Source organism: Python bivittatus, unplaced genomic scaffold, assembly GCF_059951505.1.
Source record: "Python bivittatus isolate LINGU-HERP-01145 unplaced genomic scaffold, Pbiv_v1 ctg000740_np1212, whole genome shotgun sequence".
Classification (NCBI taxonomy): Eukaryota; Metazoa; Chordata; class Lepidosauria; order Squamata; family Pythonidae; genus Python; species Python bivittatus.
In genome coordinates this window covers 757,092-776,205 of record NW_028277106.1, presented here as the reverse complement: position 1 = coordinate 776,205, position 19,114 = coordinate 757,092, and the positions used below count along the sequence as shown (strand labels likewise).

General features: G+C 51.2%; 1 protein-coding gene across 13 annotated transcripts in view; it reads right to left on the bottom strand.

Moving 5' to 3' along the window:
• DYSF (dysferlin) overlaps window positions 1-19,114 on the bottom strand; it is a 119,797-nt gene that overhangs the window by 76,593 nt on the left and 24,090 nt on the right. For 8 of the 13 annotated variants that reach the window (XM_007426884.4, XM_025165852.2, XM_007426885.4 and 5 more), the window contains exons 6-22: window positions 18,467-18,654; window positions 15,887-16,015; window positions 15,130-15,192; window positions 14,561-14,611; window positions 14,215-14,245; window positions 13,466-13,581; window positions 11,546-11,672; window positions 9,123-9,226; window positions 7,710-7,778; window positions 7,580-7,623; window positions 6,417-6,499; window positions 5,254-5,295; window positions 4,211-4,326; window positions 3,959-4,072; window positions 3,487-3,664; window positions 2,746-2,870; window positions 1,248-1,354 (exon numbers count right to left, since the gene is read on the bottom strand). In XM_007426884.4, the coding sequence (XP_007426946.2) occupies window positions 1,248-1,354; window positions 2,746-2,870; window positions 3,487-3,664; window positions 3,959-4,072; window positions 4,211-4,326; window positions 5,254-5,295; window positions 6,417-6,499; window positions 7,580-7,623; window positions 7,710-7,778; window positions 9,123-9,226; window positions 11,546-11,672; window positions 13,466-13,581; window positions 14,215-14,245; window positions 14,561-14,611; window positions 15,130-15,192; window positions 15,887-16,015; window positions 18,467-18,654 (1,687 nt within the window). The remainder of the gene's footprint in view (window positions 1-1,247; window positions 1,355-2,745; window positions 2,871-3,486; window positions 3,665-3,958; window positions 4,073-4,210; window positions 4,327-5,253; window positions 5,296-6,416; window positions 6,500-7,579; window positions 7,624-7,709; window positions 7,779-9,122; window positions 9,227-11,545; window positions 11,673-13,465; window positions 13,582-14,214; window positions 14,246-14,560; window positions 14,612-15,129; window positions 15,193-15,886; window positions 16,016-18,466; window positions 18,655-19,114) is intronic. The other 5 variants (XM_025165855.2, XM_007426886.4, XM_088128750.1 and 2 more) reach the window with 1 other exon arrangement.

The window sequence follows — 19,114 nt, the reverse complement described above, 5'->3', positions numbered from 1 at the left end:
AGGAAGCAGAGCCAGCCCTACCTTTAGGCCAGCGTTTCTCAATCTTGGGAACTTTAGAACCAGAGTCACTTCCTCGTGAGATGGGCGGTGTCCAAATTTGAAATATAAATAAATAAAAAATAAATAAATACTTTAAGATGTGTGGACTTCAGCTCCCAGAATCCCCCTGCCAGCTGGGGAAGTCCAGCCAGCTGGGGAATTCCCCATGCCATGAATTCCCAGTGGGGGATTCCCCATGGCTGGCTGGGGAATTCTGAGGGTTGAAGTCCCCCCATATTAAAGTTCCCAAGGTTGAGAAACACTGAACTAGATGCTGCTAAGCGGGGACAAATGCCAGTTAATATTTGGGGGAGGCCACAGGGAGTCCCAGGCTGAAGGCTAGACTTGGGCAGTCAAAAAACCATCAGCGGGAAACTCCTTCCGGACGCTTGCCAAGAAAATCTCGTGGACGTGTCTGTGAAGCCGCCAAAAGTTAAGCCGGACTTCGGGAAGACTCATTCCTTTCTCTCCTGCTGTGGTATCCCAGAGAGTGCAGCGCACAGCTGGGAAGGAAAGGAAGGAAAAGCCCACCTTGTGACCATCTACCACTGTAGGACTGAGGTGGGTGGTCTTCTCGCTGCCGTCAGCACCGTTTCTTCTCACCTCGCTCAATCTGAACACTGTCCTGCAGGACAAATCTCTTCTGGGTGCCCTGCCTTTTCCTAGCACTTCACGGGGAAAACCTGAAATACTGGGAAATGGGGCCCCTCCTCCTCCTCCCCCTGTCCAGCCGCCTGCCATGCATGAAGACCCCCAGAGGGCCAAGCACTTTTGGGGGGTCTCGGGACAGAGACACCATCTCTGAGCTTCGGGACACCCCTGCACGTTACAATAAGGAGGCACCCGGAGCACGGCTCCACAGCGGCTTTGAGCCGGAAGCGATGGGGGAGCGAGTCCAAGCAATACGCTTTAAGATGCGGAGGGGAGGCTGTTCTATGCCCCCTCCCCACGCTGGGAGATCCCCTCCAAGAGAGGGTCTGCCAGGCCACCTCGCCACAATGAGGCCATTCAAGCTGGAGTGGAAATTTATGACCTGCCTCCAACATCACCTTTTCAACTCGCTGCCTCGGCTCGGTGCCTCCGGAGCCAGCCCTTACCAACGGACGGCGTTCTTCGGCACCGGGGCCCCGTCCAACCTAAACAAACACGCTTGTCATAAACCCCCCGAAGGGCGCGGGCCTGGCCACAGCCGCCTCCCGCACGCCTACCTGCCGTCCACAATGAGCTCATCCAGCAGCTGAGCCACGAGGGTGTCCAAGGCGCTGGCAGAACTCTTGGCCTTCTGGGCGAGGTGGACCCGCTCCAAGTTGGCGTCCTGCACTGGGCACAGAGCAGAAGAGCCACACGCCGCTGAGGAAGCCCCCCCACTCCGCTCAGTCAGCCTTCTGGCTGGCTCACAGGGCAGCTGAAGGACAGCCCCCCCCCCACTATCCCGTGCCGGGCACTTCAGAAGCCCCAAAACCTTTCTCCGTCCATTTTGGGCAGCCCCTTCAAGACGCACCCCGCTCTGGGCCAAGGTTGAACACATAAGAGAACCCCCTCCCTGCCCCCCCCCCGTGCCTGTGTGTAACTTCAGCTGCTCCAAAATCACAGTGCCTGCAGAGTGTGGTCAAAAAAGTCAAGATGGTGGCCATGCTGGTGAGATGAAAGCTCCACCTGTTTTTTTATGTGTGTCGTGATGGAGCTTTGAATGCACCGACACATCTGCCATCTTGACTTTTTTGACCACGCTCTGCAGACCTCCCTGTCCAAAATGCTTGGTCTTCTCCTCCATGTCTTTCCCCATGTTCTGGAAAGCGCAGTGCCGCCTCTAACTCCACCAAGCCCTAGCAATGAAGGGAGCCTGGCCAGGGCACGTTAGAGTGCAGGTGGGCCCAATCCACACCTCCGATCTGACCTTGGCTGATCCCCCAAAGCTAGGAACAGTTGTCCTTGGCTAGTTCTTGACAGGAAGTCCCAGGGAGCCTCGGGCTATACTGGGAAGCAATGAGAAGCCACTTCCGTACTGTGCCCACCACAGCTGCGTGGACAGAGTCACCAGGAGGCTCAGGCTTGGGGCATCTTTACTCTGCCCAATTCCATCTACACACCAGAAGAAAGCAAGGGGCTCCCCCGCAGCCGTGGGGGTCTGTATTTTCCACCATACTTCTCGGCCACGCTGGCTCGGGCCAAGGGACTTGAAGCCCGCTGGTCCACCCAGCCAGAACACAATTACCCTCCAAAATCCACATTTTCCCTAATTTTGTAATGTAGCTTGCAATTCAGAAAAATAGATGAAAAAGCCTATAGAAGGGGAGTACAGATCCAAAGATGACACGTTAGGAAAAATCACTTGCAAGAAATGCATTTATGAGGAAGATGCACAGATTAGGAGAAATGTACAGAAAACAGCGCACGGGCATCTCTCCCTGCTTCAGAAGTGGGATAAGGCGAAGTCAAGCCTGAGAAACGAGATCGCCAAGAGGACAGGCCTTCTGAGCCTCAGGACTGCTGCTCATCCCCCAGCGGAGCCTTAGAAGCTGTCACAGGCCGCTCAACACTGCCCAAGTCCCACAGCTAGCCAAGTGGCCACCCCAGTCGCAAACACCCAGGCAGGGAGGGTGGGTGCTACTAACGGACCGAGGCTGGAATCACCTGGGACCGCAAAGAGAAGCAGACTCTCTTCTGGAAACCCCCCGGAGGGCCCTCCTCCGCCCGAGCACTCACCAGCCGGTCCGCAGCCCCAGAGAGGAGATTCTGCGCATCCGTCCTGTGGCTGCTGTCTTCCCAGTAGGAGGAGAGAACCACGACAGGCTTCACGTTGCCCCAGGGAAGGTAGTAATACTGACAGCCTGGAAGCAGGAAAGGCAGAGCTGTCTCCATCCGGGGAGCAGCAGGTGGGTGTCTGCTTTTCCGTTTTTTAAAGAAATATCTCTCTCATGCTGTAGCAGCGGCTCTCATAGCAAAGCCTTTTCAGGCACATGAAAGGACACCAGAGGGGACGTGGTCAGGAACTCTGTTCTGAAGCCCAGAATTAGGACCAGAAATAACAGGCACACGTTCCAGCTACTGAGATGTCATTAAATGTTAGGGGAAAGAATCGGGGGGTCAGTTCTGCCCCACAGTTGACAGAGGTGGTGGCTTTCTGTCTCTGGAGGCTTTTAAGAAGAGGCTGGGCAGCCACCTCTCATGGATGGTTGAAATGGGTTTCCTGCACACGGCAGAGGGTTGGACCAGATGACCCTTCAGGCCGCTTCCAACTCCACAATTCTGCGAATCTATGAAAACAGCTAAAGAGGGTGGATCAATGGTTCCATGATTTTAAGAGCTTCACTTGCTTGTCTTTCTCAAAGAGGACCTGGGTAAGAAGGGAAGGTCAGTAGGAGCAGGAAATCCCACCCAGGGCTAGAGAGGTCAAAGAGCTTCGGTTCTGGCTGTCCCAAATGGGTGCCTCTCCCCCCTCCTTACCATCAAAGACCGCCCGGCTGAACTGCGTGGTGGAGGCCAGCGGTAGGCAGGTGTTGTCAAATTTGTTTCCATAGTTCCCAATGCTGACCTCAAACTGGATGGCATCGCCCACACCCTGCAGCATGGTGGCCGAGTAGAAGGCTGCAAAGAGGTTGTATTTCCGCCGACGCAGGTACTTCTGTGGAAGACCAAGAATCAGTGCCAAAGGCTCGGCCACTCCTGGAGAAGCCCATCCTAGGTACTCTAGCCTGGAGTAAGAGCCACTATGAGTCACACACCAGGACTTAGTTAACCATTGTAAACTTTTGCACCTTAAGGTGAGACATAAGCTGTGGTGTACAAGCCGTAATGGCTGGGTTCCTACAACTTGCCATAAGCATCAAAGACATAATGGCCGTGCAGCACTCAACCCAAAACCAAACTGAGCAGATGATGGCTTAGTACAACGTGTGTAACCAGTCCATGCCCTTACCTCTACCCGCAGGATGTCATCAGCAGGGATGTCTCCCAACTTCTGTTCGACATGGTCTACCAGCTTGGTCTCCAGTTCCACCAGCAATCTGCCACGATAAGCCACACCCTCTCCCTTGGGGGATAAGAAGGGTCATGAGGCTATGAGAGGGGCTCTCTTCACAAGCCAGCTATTACTTCCAACTTGCCCAGGTAGGTGAAGCCAACTGCTTCTTCAGGGTTTCAAACCAGCTACTCAGAACAGTTGCTTCACCTTGCCAGTGTTGAGCTCTTCGTAAGGGTCAGGGAATCCAGTGAACTCTCTTGGGCTGCCGTAGAGGTTGATGTAACATGGGCCAAAAGTGGGCAGGAAGCCAAGGCTATCATCAACTGTGGACAGACCAGAAGAAGCCCATCAAAGTGGAACTATGGAAACAGTTCTCTAGCTGGGATAACCCATCTGGGACCTTTTTATAGACCACCCAAATATTCTTCTACTGGTGGCCAGAACAGAAGCAGGATGTTTCTGAATCTTTTGAAAGCAGTGGAACTGAGGGGAAATCCTTGTATTTTTTTAAACCCCTAACATTAAACTAGGGTGAGAATGGACATGCTTGCAATCTGTACTCAGCTGTCATGCCATATCTGTCCAATGATCCCTGCCTTCTAGATGTCTAGCAATCAAAGCAAGGTGTCTCACCATCTAGGGCTACAGAGGTCACCAGGGTGAAAACTCAGTGACTACGCTCATGGTTTGGAGACACCTTCACCAAGCACCAGACACATTCACAGCCAACTGCCCAGATTCAGCCCATGTATTGTTGGCATGCTAAAGAGTTTGCACAAAAGACCCATCGTGCTCAATAAGTGTTTTTCAACCTTGACAACTTGAAGATGTATGGACTTCAACTCCCAGAATTCCCCAGCCAGCCATGCTGGCTGGGGAATTCTGGGAATTGAAGTCCACACATCTTCAAATTGCCAAGGTTGAGAAACATTGTGCTGGAGAGGTGGCAGGGAAAAAGGACGCCCAGGTCTCTCCAGAAAGATTAACCCTAAATCTTCCCTCTAACAGAATCACACATGCACAGTCACATGAACTGAGGATTCAAACCAGGGTTAAAAATCAGAGTGGTTGATAATCATCTTCCCAAGGGAAGCACATGCCCTCCCCACTGATCTCCAAGAACGTGCATGCATCGTGCATTAAAAGGGTGGGAGCTGGCTTCCAAAATGATTTCAATTAGTTTCAGAAATACACTGATCTGGATTCTCATGGAGTGGGGGGGGAACTAGAGAGACATGCTGAGGACATACTGTCTGTTGCTTTGAAGGGTTTCGCAGCAGCAGGAAACTCATCTGAAGCACAAAGAAAGGGGGGGGGGAAGCAGAAAGTGAAGTCCTCCTGGGTGTAGGGTCATCACAATTTCTGCTAGAGAAGGGAGGAGGAAGAGGCCATCCGAGAGATAAGGGGTGAAAGTGACGAGATGACTTTTTAATCCTAAATTTCCAAGGAGGGGTGCAGGGCTCTTTTACTCTACATTCATATGACAACTGAATTTTTCATGCTGCAGTCACTCAAAGCTCTCACGGTCTGTTTTCAGCACCTTCAAAGGTCAAGGAAAGCCCCCATCTCTCATTTATCCTACTTAGATGGACCGCTAAATGGATCCAAATTGGCATCAGGAAAATCACATGCAGGAAGGAAGGCCAGGAGAGGTCCCAGCCAGGGTGGTGGGTTGATCCGAGATAAGGGATATGGGTCAAAGAGACAGGCAGCCCCCAAACTGCTCCAGCCTTTGCCTTTGAGGTTTCCAGAGAGCATCAGTTGCCGTCTGATCCTCCACGAAGGCAGCGCTGTGGACCACCAGTTACTCAAGCCGGGGAGGTGGCCGCGAAGACCAGTTTCCAAGGGGCTTTTTGACGGAAAAGATGGGAGCGCAGAAGCACGCCAAGGGTGCATTCTCATCTACAAACATCCAGACTCAGTCCACACATATTGACCAGCAATTGGGGGGTGGGGGTGGGGGTAGGGGAGGCTTCCTTGGTTTCAGATCAGCTAGAAAAGAGAGGGGTCGCCCTGCTGCAGAAGCCCTTCCCTAAACGTAACTGCCACATGGCAGCAGAGGCATTTTCCAGATTCACCACAGATGCCAGCTGCACAATAGTTGGAAAGTGTTCTCCTTGGGAAAGATGTGGCCCAGGAAAACTCAGCACGCAAATCGCAGAGGCCACGGCTGTGAATCGATGCCATGGACGACACAGGAAGAGCCCTGCACTGCTGCTGCCTTGGTCTTCACAGCTGGCTCACCCGTCCTGAAGTGGACTACGCAGCCCATCAGTCACCCCCTCTGACCTCTAGGAAGGCTGTGGTTGGCTTACTCAGGGATCAGGGACCCACCTTGGCAGGCCCCTGCCTGCCACCCTCTCAACTAAGTTCCAAGGCGGCTCAGGGATCAGGCCCCTCTGAATCTGCCCACCTTCCAGTTCTCCTCCCGGAGCGGAGATTTTGGACATGCAAAGGTAGCTGGTGCCAATGATGTCGTTGTGGGTGACACGGTCCCTGAAAACAAAAAACGTCGATTTGATTGAAATGCATTCAATCCACAGTTGCCCACTAATCATGATACTTTTCTACTAAGATCAAGGTTTTCATCCCGATCAGAGCACCTTCAGCTGAAAGATCTCTTGTAACTTTGGAAATCTCAGAGCTCCGGAAATCTTCTGAATTCCAGGAGTTAGAGTTTCTCTATCCTGTTGCTGCCATCTAGTGTCCATTCAGATTTTTGCAGCCCAGATCTGGGAGATTTTACACTTGCTTGTGTACAAAGAAGGGCCCCAACTTGCTGTTTGGAGGAAAGATAGCCTGCAGCTGGACAGAGTGGTTCTGTTGTGGCTTTGGAGAAGGCATTACAGCTTGTTCAATAAACAATGGCTTCAAAATACTAGTTCCTCATGAAGTGATAATGCAGCTGTCTTCCTGCTAACGTTAAAGAAAAAATGTTTGTCCAACTTTTCAGTCCCCAGCGTCAGAGTGAATTCAGAGGTTGGGGGGAGTAAATTTGCCCAGAAAGGGTGCATTCGCACAAGAGCCTTCAAATTGCTCCGTCACACAGAAGTGAGCCAACACTGAAACTCCAGGCGAAGGCAGCTCGTAAGGTCGTAACTGGTCTTTGGAAAGGTGCTGTGGAAACAGCCCAGGCGGCTCTGAGAAAATTCTGCCACTGCAGAATAAGCTTCTGACAACGGGGGGGAGAAATGGGGTGACCCTCTCATGGCCCCCAAGCCCTCCCCTGCCTTATTTCAGTGGCCCCAAAGGACCACATCACACTGCAGAAGCAAAACCACTGCCTGGGGAAGACCACTGTTTGCTCTTCTTTTTTTCATCTTAAAGAGCTACCACTGAGAAAGGGCGGGGAGGGATCCCTGCCGACTGTGTCCCCAAGGCCCTTGGAGGCTTAAAAAATTGGGTGGGACAGAAGTGCAGCCCCCGGCTACAAACAAGGCTGCCTGGCCTGCTTTCCTCTCCCAAAACCTGCAGACACCTGGGATCAAGCTGTGAAGGAGAGGCTGGTGTTCCTGGTCTCCCGCAGAAAGACAGACGCCCATAAAATGGTTCGCCGAATCCTCGGTCTTTACTCACCAGTCCATGACGCGGATCCGCATCTTCTCACACATGGAGGGAAACTAAAGGGAAGAGCAGAAAGGGCCGATCAGAGAGACCCTTCGGGGGAAAGCAGGACGCGCAAAAGGCACGGGCCCCTGTTGCTCACCATGGCGGGCAGCGTGATGACCTGGTTCCACTGAGGATTGGCGTTCTTCTCCACAATCTTGCTGCAGAGCTGGTCGAGGGAAGACAAGAGGCATCAGAAGGGTCCTGAGCAGAGCCCCTTCTCCCTGGGGGTGCCACTCCCCACCTCTGGGCAGTAATCGGGGAGGGAGTTCAAACAAGTAAAAGAAAGCTACGGGCCTTAATGGGCGTTTCCCTCATCCCTGGGATGGCAAAAAAGGATGCCCAGCCCAATCGTGCCACACAAGGTCTGAACACCCTTCAGAGGTTCTTCTGTCTACACTGGAGGGCTGGTCTATCCTGCAGCCCAAGCCATGGGGGGCTGAATGGAGGGAGGGGCTTAGCCCGCCAGAGACTCAACTGGCCAGGCTGAGATGACAGGCATGGCATGAATTGAGTTGGAAGAAGAAGGAAAACTCCATTGTGCGACTGGAACAACTGAGGCACGAGCAACTGGGACATATTAAAGGACCTGCCCTTCCGAGAGGACATACTCTTTAAAGAGACTTAGCAAGTTCTGATAGTGCGCACTGCCCAGAGTCACACATGTGAGATGGGTGGCTATATAAATGTAATAAATAAATGAATAAGTCATCATTTGGACTTATCCTTGGTGAGGAGGGAGAGATCCCTGCTCTGTGATCTATTACATGTTAAAGATAATCCCCTTTCAGACATTCATCTGGATCCGTGTCAGAAAAGAGAAGTCACTCCTGTTCCAGCAGAGCAGTGAGACAAGGCCAGAGGGCTCGTGTTTGCCTCTTCCCTCTCCTTGACCCATCTATACATTCAGACAAACAGACGAACTCTTTTTGCCTGTCCAGCATAGGACCCCCACCAGCAGAGCAATGAAGGGTCCTAACCTGAGATAACTTTCAACCATATGTTGAGAAACAGCTTTCTCCATATAGCTACACAGTAGGGGGAAGTCTGAGAATTGGGAAGGGCTCTGAAATGCAAGTGTGACACATTTGCACATATGTGTACAGGCTACCAGGCTAAGAGCACTGGCCTCCAGATGGTTCAATAACCCACGGGTTCTTTTCGGTTTCCTAGCTTGGTCTCTCCACATGTGCTGGACTTCCATGCTGGCACAGGAGGAGCTGAAATTCAGCACACCAAGTAATGGTAGCCTTAGCAATCAATAGGTGCATGCCTGCACTTATTAATTTATCTTTGAATTTAATTCCCCCTTTCCACTCAACAGGTCCTCCAGTCCCTTTACAAGAAATAACTGCAGTTGTAGTCAGAGCTTTCAAGGAGCCACTAGGCTCCTAGACATTTTAAGGAAGAAATGTTCCTGGTCATGTATCTCTGGAAATAGGAAGACTTTCCCCCATAATCCTTCCCACTTCATGAGACTGGGGGACCTGCACATGTGGTATAGCTGGCATACCATTTTCCCTGCGAAGGTAACTTCCACAAAGGGATCCACGAGGTTCTTCTTGTTGCTTTCAAAGCCAAAGATCTGCTTGACACTGTCCATTACGGCATCATCCACTGGAATCATAAAATCATACGGTTGGAAGGGACCTTGGAGCAGAAACTGGTGGATGGGACCAGGGAGGTGGGGATCGACTTTCCCAGGGTAGCATGAGAGCAAGTTTCCCAGACCCTCCTAGGCGCAAAAAGGGACAGAGCTAGAGAAGTCCAGATGCTAAAAAGACACGATTGGCCACACGTAGAAAGGAGCTGAGCCATTTGTGCTTTCAGAGCTACTTGACATTACTTTTTTCAGTTGCCTTCCCTTGTTTGCAATTGTGTAAAAAACACACCACCTTCCTATTGTTTCCTGTGTAATCGGCTACCCCCTGAAACCTCAGCTATTGTTCAAGCAAGCCTTGGAAATCCTGAAGGAAACATCAGCCCCACTAGGCAGACCAGACCAGGCAACCTCTTAACTTCTGGGGAGCTAAGGCTAAGACTACTTTGGTTGAGATGGGCTCTAAGAACAGAATCATGCACGCCTGATTGTGCTGGACCTCCTCCTCCTCCTCCTCCGGTGCATTAGGGAGGTATCTGTCTGAGCCACTTCCAAACGTTATCCGTGCTTTGGACTTAAAAACGTTTCCGCCCCTTCTGCCTAGTGAACAGCCTCTGCATATCTCCATCCAGGTCATCCTCCTGATGCTCTGCACCAAGTCAAGATGGCTGGCCTGAGAGACCGTCAAGTCTTGGCCAGCCCAGAGGGACCAGACAAGGACTGTACATCCTCTGCCCCCTCCCCAGCAAATTTCTTGACCCAACAAGGGGAAGAGCAACCGGCCCACGTAGCCCCTCCCACAGCTCTGCTTATGCTCACAAGGCTGCGAGGAGGGAGGGAGGACCACCTCCCCCTCCCCAATTATCTAGTTATTTTGTTCAGGATCTTCATTACTCCAAACTTTTATCCTGCAGGATAGAGGACATGTTCAAAAAATAAACAAGACAATCTAGCTGTGATGCACCTAGCCTAAAAGATTTTAAAACTGATAAAATAAAAATATCTAACAAGCCGAGGCAGGGAAGAGCAGATCCCCTCCCTCACATGCCAGGGCTCTGGCCAAGTCTTCCCACAGAGATGCTGTGAAGAGTCCAAAGCCAAAGACATCTTACATCAGTCACCTCCCAAATTCTTAACACTCCACTTGTCAGGTTCAGCCCAAAGAACTCCACGAGACAACGCAAATACAGTTCTGTGCGTTTATTAGCTTCCACCTCAAGACAGAATCTCTCCAGACTGAATCTAAACTTCCCAAGCCAGCCAGCCACAACACCGTGAATTCCTTAGGGAGGTGCCAGCCTCATCTTCTTGAACTTCCCACGCTCCTGTTGGGGGCTAAGAGCACGCTTATCTCCCTGAGCGTGGCCATAAGTCCATTCCATCACACCACTAAACTTACAAAAATTAAGCTCTTTTTTTTTTAAAGAAAAAAAAAACAATTCAGAAACAATTGCACTCTATTAATATAATTGCTGGGAGTCGGGCAGCATATACATTTAATAAATAAAATTATTATTATTATTATTATCATCATCATCATCATCATCATCATCATCATCATCATCATGCAGAACACCCAGGATGTCCCTCACCTGACCGGAGAAAAATATCAAGTGAGGAGTCACAGGGTTTAGTCCCGGATTCATCACTCATCGATATTTCTATTAATGACTTAAATGAGGAGATGACTCATCCAAGAATCCTTATCAAATTTGCAGATGGGACAAATTTGCATGGGATAACTAATACCCTAGAAGTGAGAAATAAAATTCAAAACAATCTGGATAGATTAAAGAAATCTGTCCAATCAGTTATGTTCCGTACCAATAGGAGGAGCTTCTTAACGGTTCTCAGATGGATGAAGATTCAGGCGACTGCTATGTAAACGAGCAGCTGCAAAGTTCCCTGTCCTCAGTGAGGACAGCCACTTATCCCCAGGTACACCATTAGGCTGCGAGAAAGAGGCTCAGAAGGTCTCTGAGACACAGTGCCTCTAACTGGAAACTTAGTTCAGTTGCTGGAGTTCCTGTACCTTAACCCTCTCACCTCAGTAAACCTTGTTAAAGAAAACTGTGTGAATTGTGCTCGGAAAAGAATCACATTCAGTTCAGGCTGCTGCTGAAAGGCCCAACAAGCTTGTTCTTGTTCTTATGAAGCAAGCGCAGCAGCCTTCCAGAACCAGATGTCTGGCAGGGGTCTTGAATAAGAAGTCCCATCATCCACCACCAAGAAAAGGTGCCTTCAGCACTTTGCTTCCACTATTTTCCCCCACAAACCATCTCCTCCCTTCTCCCCTCCCCTCCCCCCAGCAGAATTGCCCTCAACCCCACACTCACTCTGGGGCAAGTCTTCTCCTCGATAAATCTTGAGGGAGAAGTGGGCCCCTCTGAGAGACACCCCGGGCAGCTTGAGAATATTGCCCTCAATATCTTCTTTTTCATCAGCAGCTTCCTTCTTTTCCACCTGTGAAGAAAGGGGGAGGGAAATGAAGCTCTCTCCCGCCTTTCATGCCTTGGGACTGGGGTACCTAAAGGATCACCTGTAGAGACAGGTGCCTTTCATCTTCTCAGACACACCTGGAGCCCTGCTGTCTCCCTCCCTTGAATTCCTGCCCCCTTGGCTCCCTCCCCTCCTGCCATGATGATTCCACCAAGGAGGCATCAGGCTTCACCTCTTCTTGCCAGCCCAGGAAATATGGCGGGGGGGGGGGGAGGATTGCACCCTCTCATCTTTCCAAAGCCATCTTCAGTGCCTTAGCATCAGCGTTCTTCTATTTTTCATTTGTATTTATTTGAAATATTTAAAACTAAATTTTTACAATGCATTCAGTGAGTGCAAAGTTTTCTCAGGGCAGTTTACATGATCCAGAAAGTACACATTTCAATAGCTCAGGGGTGAACTGTAGAGTCTTTGGTGTTCTCTGAGCTTGGTGGTTTGTTTGCAGACGTTTCATTACCCAACTAGGTCACATCATCAGTGCCACACCCTCACCAACACTGGCAGGGCAAGCTACTGTATATAAACAGGAGCAAACCCCACCCTCCCTCGCACTGACGGCGTTACCTAGTTGGGTAATGAAACATCTGCAAGAAAACCACCATGCTCAGAGAGCACCAAGGACTCCACAATTAAACATTTACCTTTTCAGGTCACGCAATATGTTATCATCAAGAAACGGGGCTTTAATCTCACATGTCCCACCCCGTCTCTCTTTCACACACACACACTCCTCCCTGAAGGGGAAGGCTGAAACCATTGTGTGCATGCAACAAGTAAGAATGGGTATGGACCCTTCTCCTCCCTTGGCTGCCTCTGGTCCCAGTCCTTGCCACTCCCCTGACTTCCCTCCAAGCGATCGGGTGGCCGACTCTAACAGATTTTTGCAGGACTTCAGCTGCACTCGGAGAGTGTCAAAACAAGGGGAGAAACTGGCTTCAGCATCAGCGCAACTAAGGACAACGGAAGTCCATCTCACTCCTGGGTGAGGGACAACGTGAAACCGATGTTGTGGGCAAAAGTGCTGCTGGGGGATGTTTGCGCCCTGCAAGGGGAGAAAGTCCCTGAGGGCTTCCACAGAAGGCCCTGGTCGTGTTCTCCTCCCCACCTGCACCAGAGCTACAGAAGGAAATTACCAACTGTGGTCTCTTGTATTGCCCTTGGCCTTTTCATTCAATTTGATCTGTGCTTTTGAGCTCTTTTAGTGTTTTGTGGCGTTTTAAGTGTTGGAGAAGCATGAAAGAGGATGACTTTCACCTCCCCCAATGGCTCTACTAGGAGGCCAAACAACCCGTTTTCAGTCTGCAGCACCAAGGCCACAATTGTGAGGTTATGTTCTAAGGCAGCTTCTCCCAGGCCAGATTCGCCTCCGGGAAAGCACGCGCCTGACACATTCAGGGGGCCATGATTGGAAGGTGAAGTTTGTGCCGGTCCTTGAATTTGTGAATGTGCTGGTCCTTGAATTTGGACCATCTTGCTTGCATGCAAGATGGTGACTCGGGCATCACAGCCTCGGGGCTTTCCCCATAGGCTTCAAAAGATGCTGGTTTTCCAAAGGATGCAGCGCTTGATTCCAGCCATCCTTCCCAGTAAATGAAAAAGTCAGGCATCCTGTCGGAATAGCAGCCCTGTTGCACTGTGTCCCCCCAGAAGGCCCAAAGCCCACACTTTTCCACCCAGCCGAAGAGCCCTGCAAGGGGGAGAGACAGCTTCTGGGGAGCCTCCTTTTCAAGGTGACCACCTTTTAAGAATATACTCACAGGCGCTTCATCGCCAGGACCAAGGACGTACAAGCTGACTTTCAGGTAGCCTCTGGCTCCGACAGAGAAATCCTCTGGATCTGAAAGCAGCAGCCACTTCCGGAGGAAGCAATGCCCTGGAGGAGGAAGAGGAGGAGGAGGAGGCCGAACTCACATTCATACATCATAACTCAGCCACCTGAGTTATACCATCAGACTGATAAAATGAGGGAATCACTGGCTGAAGAATTCACGGCCCCTCTTCCTTTCCGGAATGAAGGTGCGTTTTGCAATGAAATCCACCCCTAAAGCTCTCCACAAGCAAAACTAGCATCATTCAGACCAGTGTTTTTCAAACTTGACAACTTTGTATGGACGTCAACTCCCTGAATTCCCCAGCCAGCATATTCCTGTGTCTTTGGCACCCACATCTCATGCCTTGGCAGTGCCCACTACAGCCGTTCAAGCCTCTTCTATGAACAGCCAGCCAAGGGAGAAACTTTTCTAAACACCCCTTATATCCATCTGATGTGATTCTGGGAAGTGAGATGGTCTTCACCAGCACTGGTCTCCACCATAACTGTCTTGCTAAACATGTTTTCTCCTCCCATCCCAAAGCTTGGGTCTCCTTCTAAAACCTATCAACAGCTTTAATCAAAACCTGCTTAGGCATTTCAGCGCTCTGCAGAAGCAGCAAACCGCATCTATCTGCTCTGTGCTAACGAAACCCTTTCAGTTCCCCCAAAGACGAAAATTCAGTTTCCACTCACTGGGTTCAGCATAAATGGTTCCAACGTCCAACTGTAAGACATAAGTACAAGGACCCTCAGACTGGACCTCCTCCATCAGATGCCCTCACTGCTCCCCAGAACCCCCCCTCTGTCCTCACTGCCCAGCCATGATGCACAGCCAGACCCCTTCCGGTCATGTTTCTGCAGATCATGGTGACAATGGTGGCAGTGGACCGGCGTTTCTTGCGAAAGCGGCACCAGGGGAGGGCGGAAAGAGAGACAGCGGCAACTGTGCGTAATTCCTGGCTAGCAAGGAAGCCCAAGAACTCTTTCTCCGTAATTATTTGGAGAAACAAGAATGCTGATTAGGAAGGAAATGAGTTACCCGGAATTCTCCAACGACAGAGTCCGTCCGGAGAGAGCGGGAGTCAACAACCTGGAGAGAACACAAACAGGAGCTTCCACTGAAACAGCACCCCTAAGAGGCCAGCTCACAACTGCCCTCTGCCCCGCGAGGGACTCTCCAGCCATAAGCTCAGCGCTATGCCCTAAGAGCCAGCCCTCTTTGTCTGCACCAAGACTCTTTCTGTGTCCTCCTGCAAAATCTCATCAGGTCTCAGCACGTTGGGGAGAGATTTCCCAAGATTTCGGGGCAAGATTGCAGGTACCTCACAAGATTTGGTGAGCTTGCAAGATTTCAGGTGATTTGGGGATACCCCCAAAGATTGCTGACACCCGTGCTAAATACACACATACCTACATATATAAATGAAGTAGAAAAAATGTCATGAATTCCCACAACTGGGTCATGTGCCTCTCCCAATTAAAAAAAGTCGCAATTGCCTCACATTGTGTTGGTAACATGCAATTCACATATCTAAAAGCAACATACCGTACTTTCTATCTGATACGTTCTATATGTAAACTGAGGGGGAGGACCCCCAGCCCACTTACCGTGATGAATACGGGCTGATCGAAAAGTTCCATCGGGGATTCAAAGACATTGAAGAAAAAGGTCTGCAGGAGACAGGCAGAGGAGTGAGGCCCAGCCGCACCACAAACGCATTTCCACTTCTCTGCCCGCCAGGAAACCGGCCACGAAGGAATACCCACAGACACGGGGCAGACAAGTGAGTTTCTTCCCCTCCCAAAGTCACACAAATTTTAAAAAGTCCCGGGATGCTTTGCAGCAATTCTCACAATCAGGGCTTCCAAAGGGATGCGAGACTCCTCCATGGAGGAGCCAACACATTCAGGCTCACTGGTTGCGTCCATGTGACGCCCTGTTGCTTGCCCATGATTAACCTCAGAATGGTTCTGCAATGAACCCAGTTCCCCTGAACCGTAAACTCACCATCAGGGCTGGGTTCACACACTATTCTGAGCGCCACCACATTTCCCCCTCCTGGGAAACTCACCGTGCCAGAACTTTGAGGAACCCTGGTCTGCTAAGGATAATACACACACACACGCCCCAGAGGTGCGAAGGGCCTTTTCCGTAGGGGCTGCAACATTGGAAGCTTGGCAGCCCCTTCCCTTGTCCTCTATCCATGGACCAGGAGATGACAACCCAACAAAAAGGAGAGGGGGCTGCTGAATTTTTACCGGGGCTACTTTACGAGGGGAATTTCAGCTTTCTTAACTCATAGCACCTGTTACACCAAGCTCTATCCCACTGAAGAATGAAATAAGCCCCCCCCTTTCCCCTCACCTCATCAAAAAAGGGGCTATTTCCTTTCCGGATCCTGGTTCTCTTGGTCTGCCCCACTGCCGTGACCTTCACCACAGACTTGAGGTTGACACCAGAGAGCTGTCGCCCTTCAATGATGCGCACCCGGATCTAGAAAGGAGAAGTGGGGAGAAGGCAGACAACAGGCCATCAAGGACGCGAGAGCAGGTGAGTGGAGCCAGCAGAGTCTGCCCACCCCCCAGCTCAAACCAGAAAGGGAAGGGAGGAGGGAGAGGCCCAAACGCTTGGAAGAGCCACCAAGAACGGAACGGAAAGGCCTGGAGCTTCTTCATTCTGCACCCCGGTCCAAAGTTGGACGTCTGCCTCTTCCTCCATCCAAAATCTATTTGGTGCAGTTATTTGTTCCAACAGAAGAGCATCTCTGTAGCTCAGGGTTGAACTGTGGAGTCCTTGGTGCTCTCTGAGCTGGTCGGTTGGCTGGCAGACGTTTCATCACCCGACTAGGTCTCATCATCAGGGAGAGGGAGGGTGGGGTTTGCTCCCTGTTTATATACAGTTGCTTGCCCTGCCAGTGTTGGCGGGGGTGTGGTTTCCCCCTTGGTGGTTCCTTGATTAGGGTGTTGTTTTCTGCCAGGTTGTTTGTCTGGATCAAGGAACCGCTAAGAAGGAAACCACACTCGTGCCAGCACTGGCAGGGCGAGCTACTGTATATAAACAGGGAGCAAACCTCATCCTCCCTCGCCCTGATGATGTGACCCAGTTGGGTGATGAAACGTTGGCAAGCAAACTACCCAGCTCAGAGAGCACCAAGGACTCCGCGCTTATTTGTACAAAAATAAATATATCGCTTACTTCACATGGCCCAGGACCATTTACAGGAATACAACAAAGCATGAAATAAGCCCAATAAGTGGGGGAAAGGCCACCTCTACAGCTGCAAAGAACTGCAGAAACACAAACGCGAACCACTAAATGCCCACATCCCCTCTTTGGCTTTCCTCCCAGGACATACTGAAGGGAGTTATTGGGGTATAGGAACAGGTGACCCGGCCAATGAAATCCCGGGGATGGCATTTAGCGCCAACCAGACTGAGTCTCCCACAGCTTAACTCTACTGTCAAAGACCCTTTTTGCCTATCTGGTCCTCCAGGAAAAGGAGCTGGAGAGAAAGAGTGGCTGAGAAGGGCGCATCTTTCCATAACAGAACTCACTGCCAAAACAGGCTTCCCAAGCCCTGATTGGCTGCAGGGGCCAAGCCACGCTTATTGCTTGCCTGCCTGGCCAATAGGGGAGAGGCTAATGCTATCATGATGCCTTGCCAATGCCCTCCTAGTGCCAAGGCTCAGGAGACGCCGTAAGAACATAAGAAGAACAAAAGCAGTGCCCTGGATTGGACCCCTGGCCAGTCTAGTCCAGCAGTCTATTCTCACAATGGCCAACCAGCTGCCCAAGGAAGCCCAGCAGGGGACTGTCCCACTGCCATCAAGGCTGATAGCCATGGCTCCCATGGCTTCCATGGATTGGACCAACCCTTATTTGAAGCTAGCCAAGCTGGTAGTCAGCACCACATCTTGTGGTAGCCAATTCCAAACTTCACTTTTTTATGCAATGTGTAAAAAAAAATCCTTCTGCATACTTCCAGAAGAAAGTTGGCACAGACTCTGTATTCCCCAAATGAGGTTCTGACCCAGCTAATGTAATGGTGTGGAAGTTAGGAGATCTGACTGGGTTAGAACTGGGGGGGTCTACGGGGAGCTGTACCAAGACCCCTGTCCACCAGGAGGATCTTGGTGCTTCACAGCCCCAGATGTTCCACCCTTTGAAGGATTTGCCTTTTCTCTTAAGCAAGTTATGGGCAATGGGAACCATGTGGGAGCGCAAGCTGCCATGACTGAGGCTGGGGGCAGTGTGCCTCAAGGGGTAGAGCTTTGCCCGTCTTCCAGCTGTATGAGTCATGTAGACAGCGAGAAGCTCCTGCCTTAATTTAGACACCCGGGAGCAGATGCATCTGCCGGTAATGCAAGATGGAGATGGCGTGGAGATGCGCAACAAGGCGGTGGCTTTCCTAGAGGCTCAAGAAAAAGAGTTATTTCCCCTCCTTCCATCCGCCGCCCTAATTTAGAAAAGGTGAGGAGCAGGGAAGCTGCCCAGCAGAGGAGCGAACGTGGCAAAGCCCAATGATTAGCAACTGGGTGCACCAGGGAGCGCAGGCCACAGTCAAGGAGCTGAGAGAAGCTCCATAGAGGGCTGAGCCGTATTTTAGAAACAGAAGCACGAACTGTTTACTTAATTTGCACTGTAACAATAAGTCACTCTAGCTGGCAGAAGAACACCCTGGGTGCACGTCCGGATGAGTTCCTGTCCTTTTCACCCTCTCTAACCATGCAGGGTGCCCAGCAATGTCTCCAGGGGCTTCCAGCCACGCGGGGCCACTGGTGCTTCCAGGGATCGGGCAGACCGTCTCAAGCAGGCAGCGAGAGCCTAATCCAGGCCCACGGCTTGAAGCCCTTCTGCCTCATCAGCGCGAAGCCAGCAGATCAAGGGCAGAGACCCCAAAGACCCGCGTGAACGTCGCCCAAAGGCGGGCCTGAGGCTGGTCACCTGGAAATCCTGGGGTTTGTTGGAGAGCAGCTTCCGGGAAGTGCTTTTCCTGCTCTTGCTTCCGGGAGGAACGTGGGAAGGCGGCTTCTTGGGCAAGGGAGGCTGAGCGGGAGCGGGTGGCCTCGCGGAAGGCTCCTCCTCCTCATCTGTGCCCAGCTGCTCTTCCGTGTCTTCTTCGCCCCCCGTATCTGCAGAGAAGGAGGTTCGCGGCATTTATTCCTTGAGGAGCTCACAAACTGCCCTTAAAGCAAAGCAGCCCAAAACGGGGCTGAATGCTTACGAACGGCCAGGAAGATGGTAGCAAGCGGCAGGGACTAAAAGGGCCAGGAAGACAGCTCCGGTGGGGAAAAGGGCCGTCAAATCAGACCAATTAACAAAAGCAGATCCACCACTGGATGTTAGCCACGATGGGACCGTACCTCTAATTCCCTTTGGACTTTGCTTCAGGTACCCAGAATGACTTCTTCATGTGCATGTTTGTTTGCCCAGCTCAGATCTCCAAAATATAAGCAAGGTCGGTTAATCCTTGGACGGGAGACCACTAGGAAATGCCATCTAGGCTGGAGGAAAGCAATGGCAAAACACAAAGAATCCCTCCGTAAACACGTCCATGAAGTGGCCACAGATGATCCCTTTACTGTTTCGTTG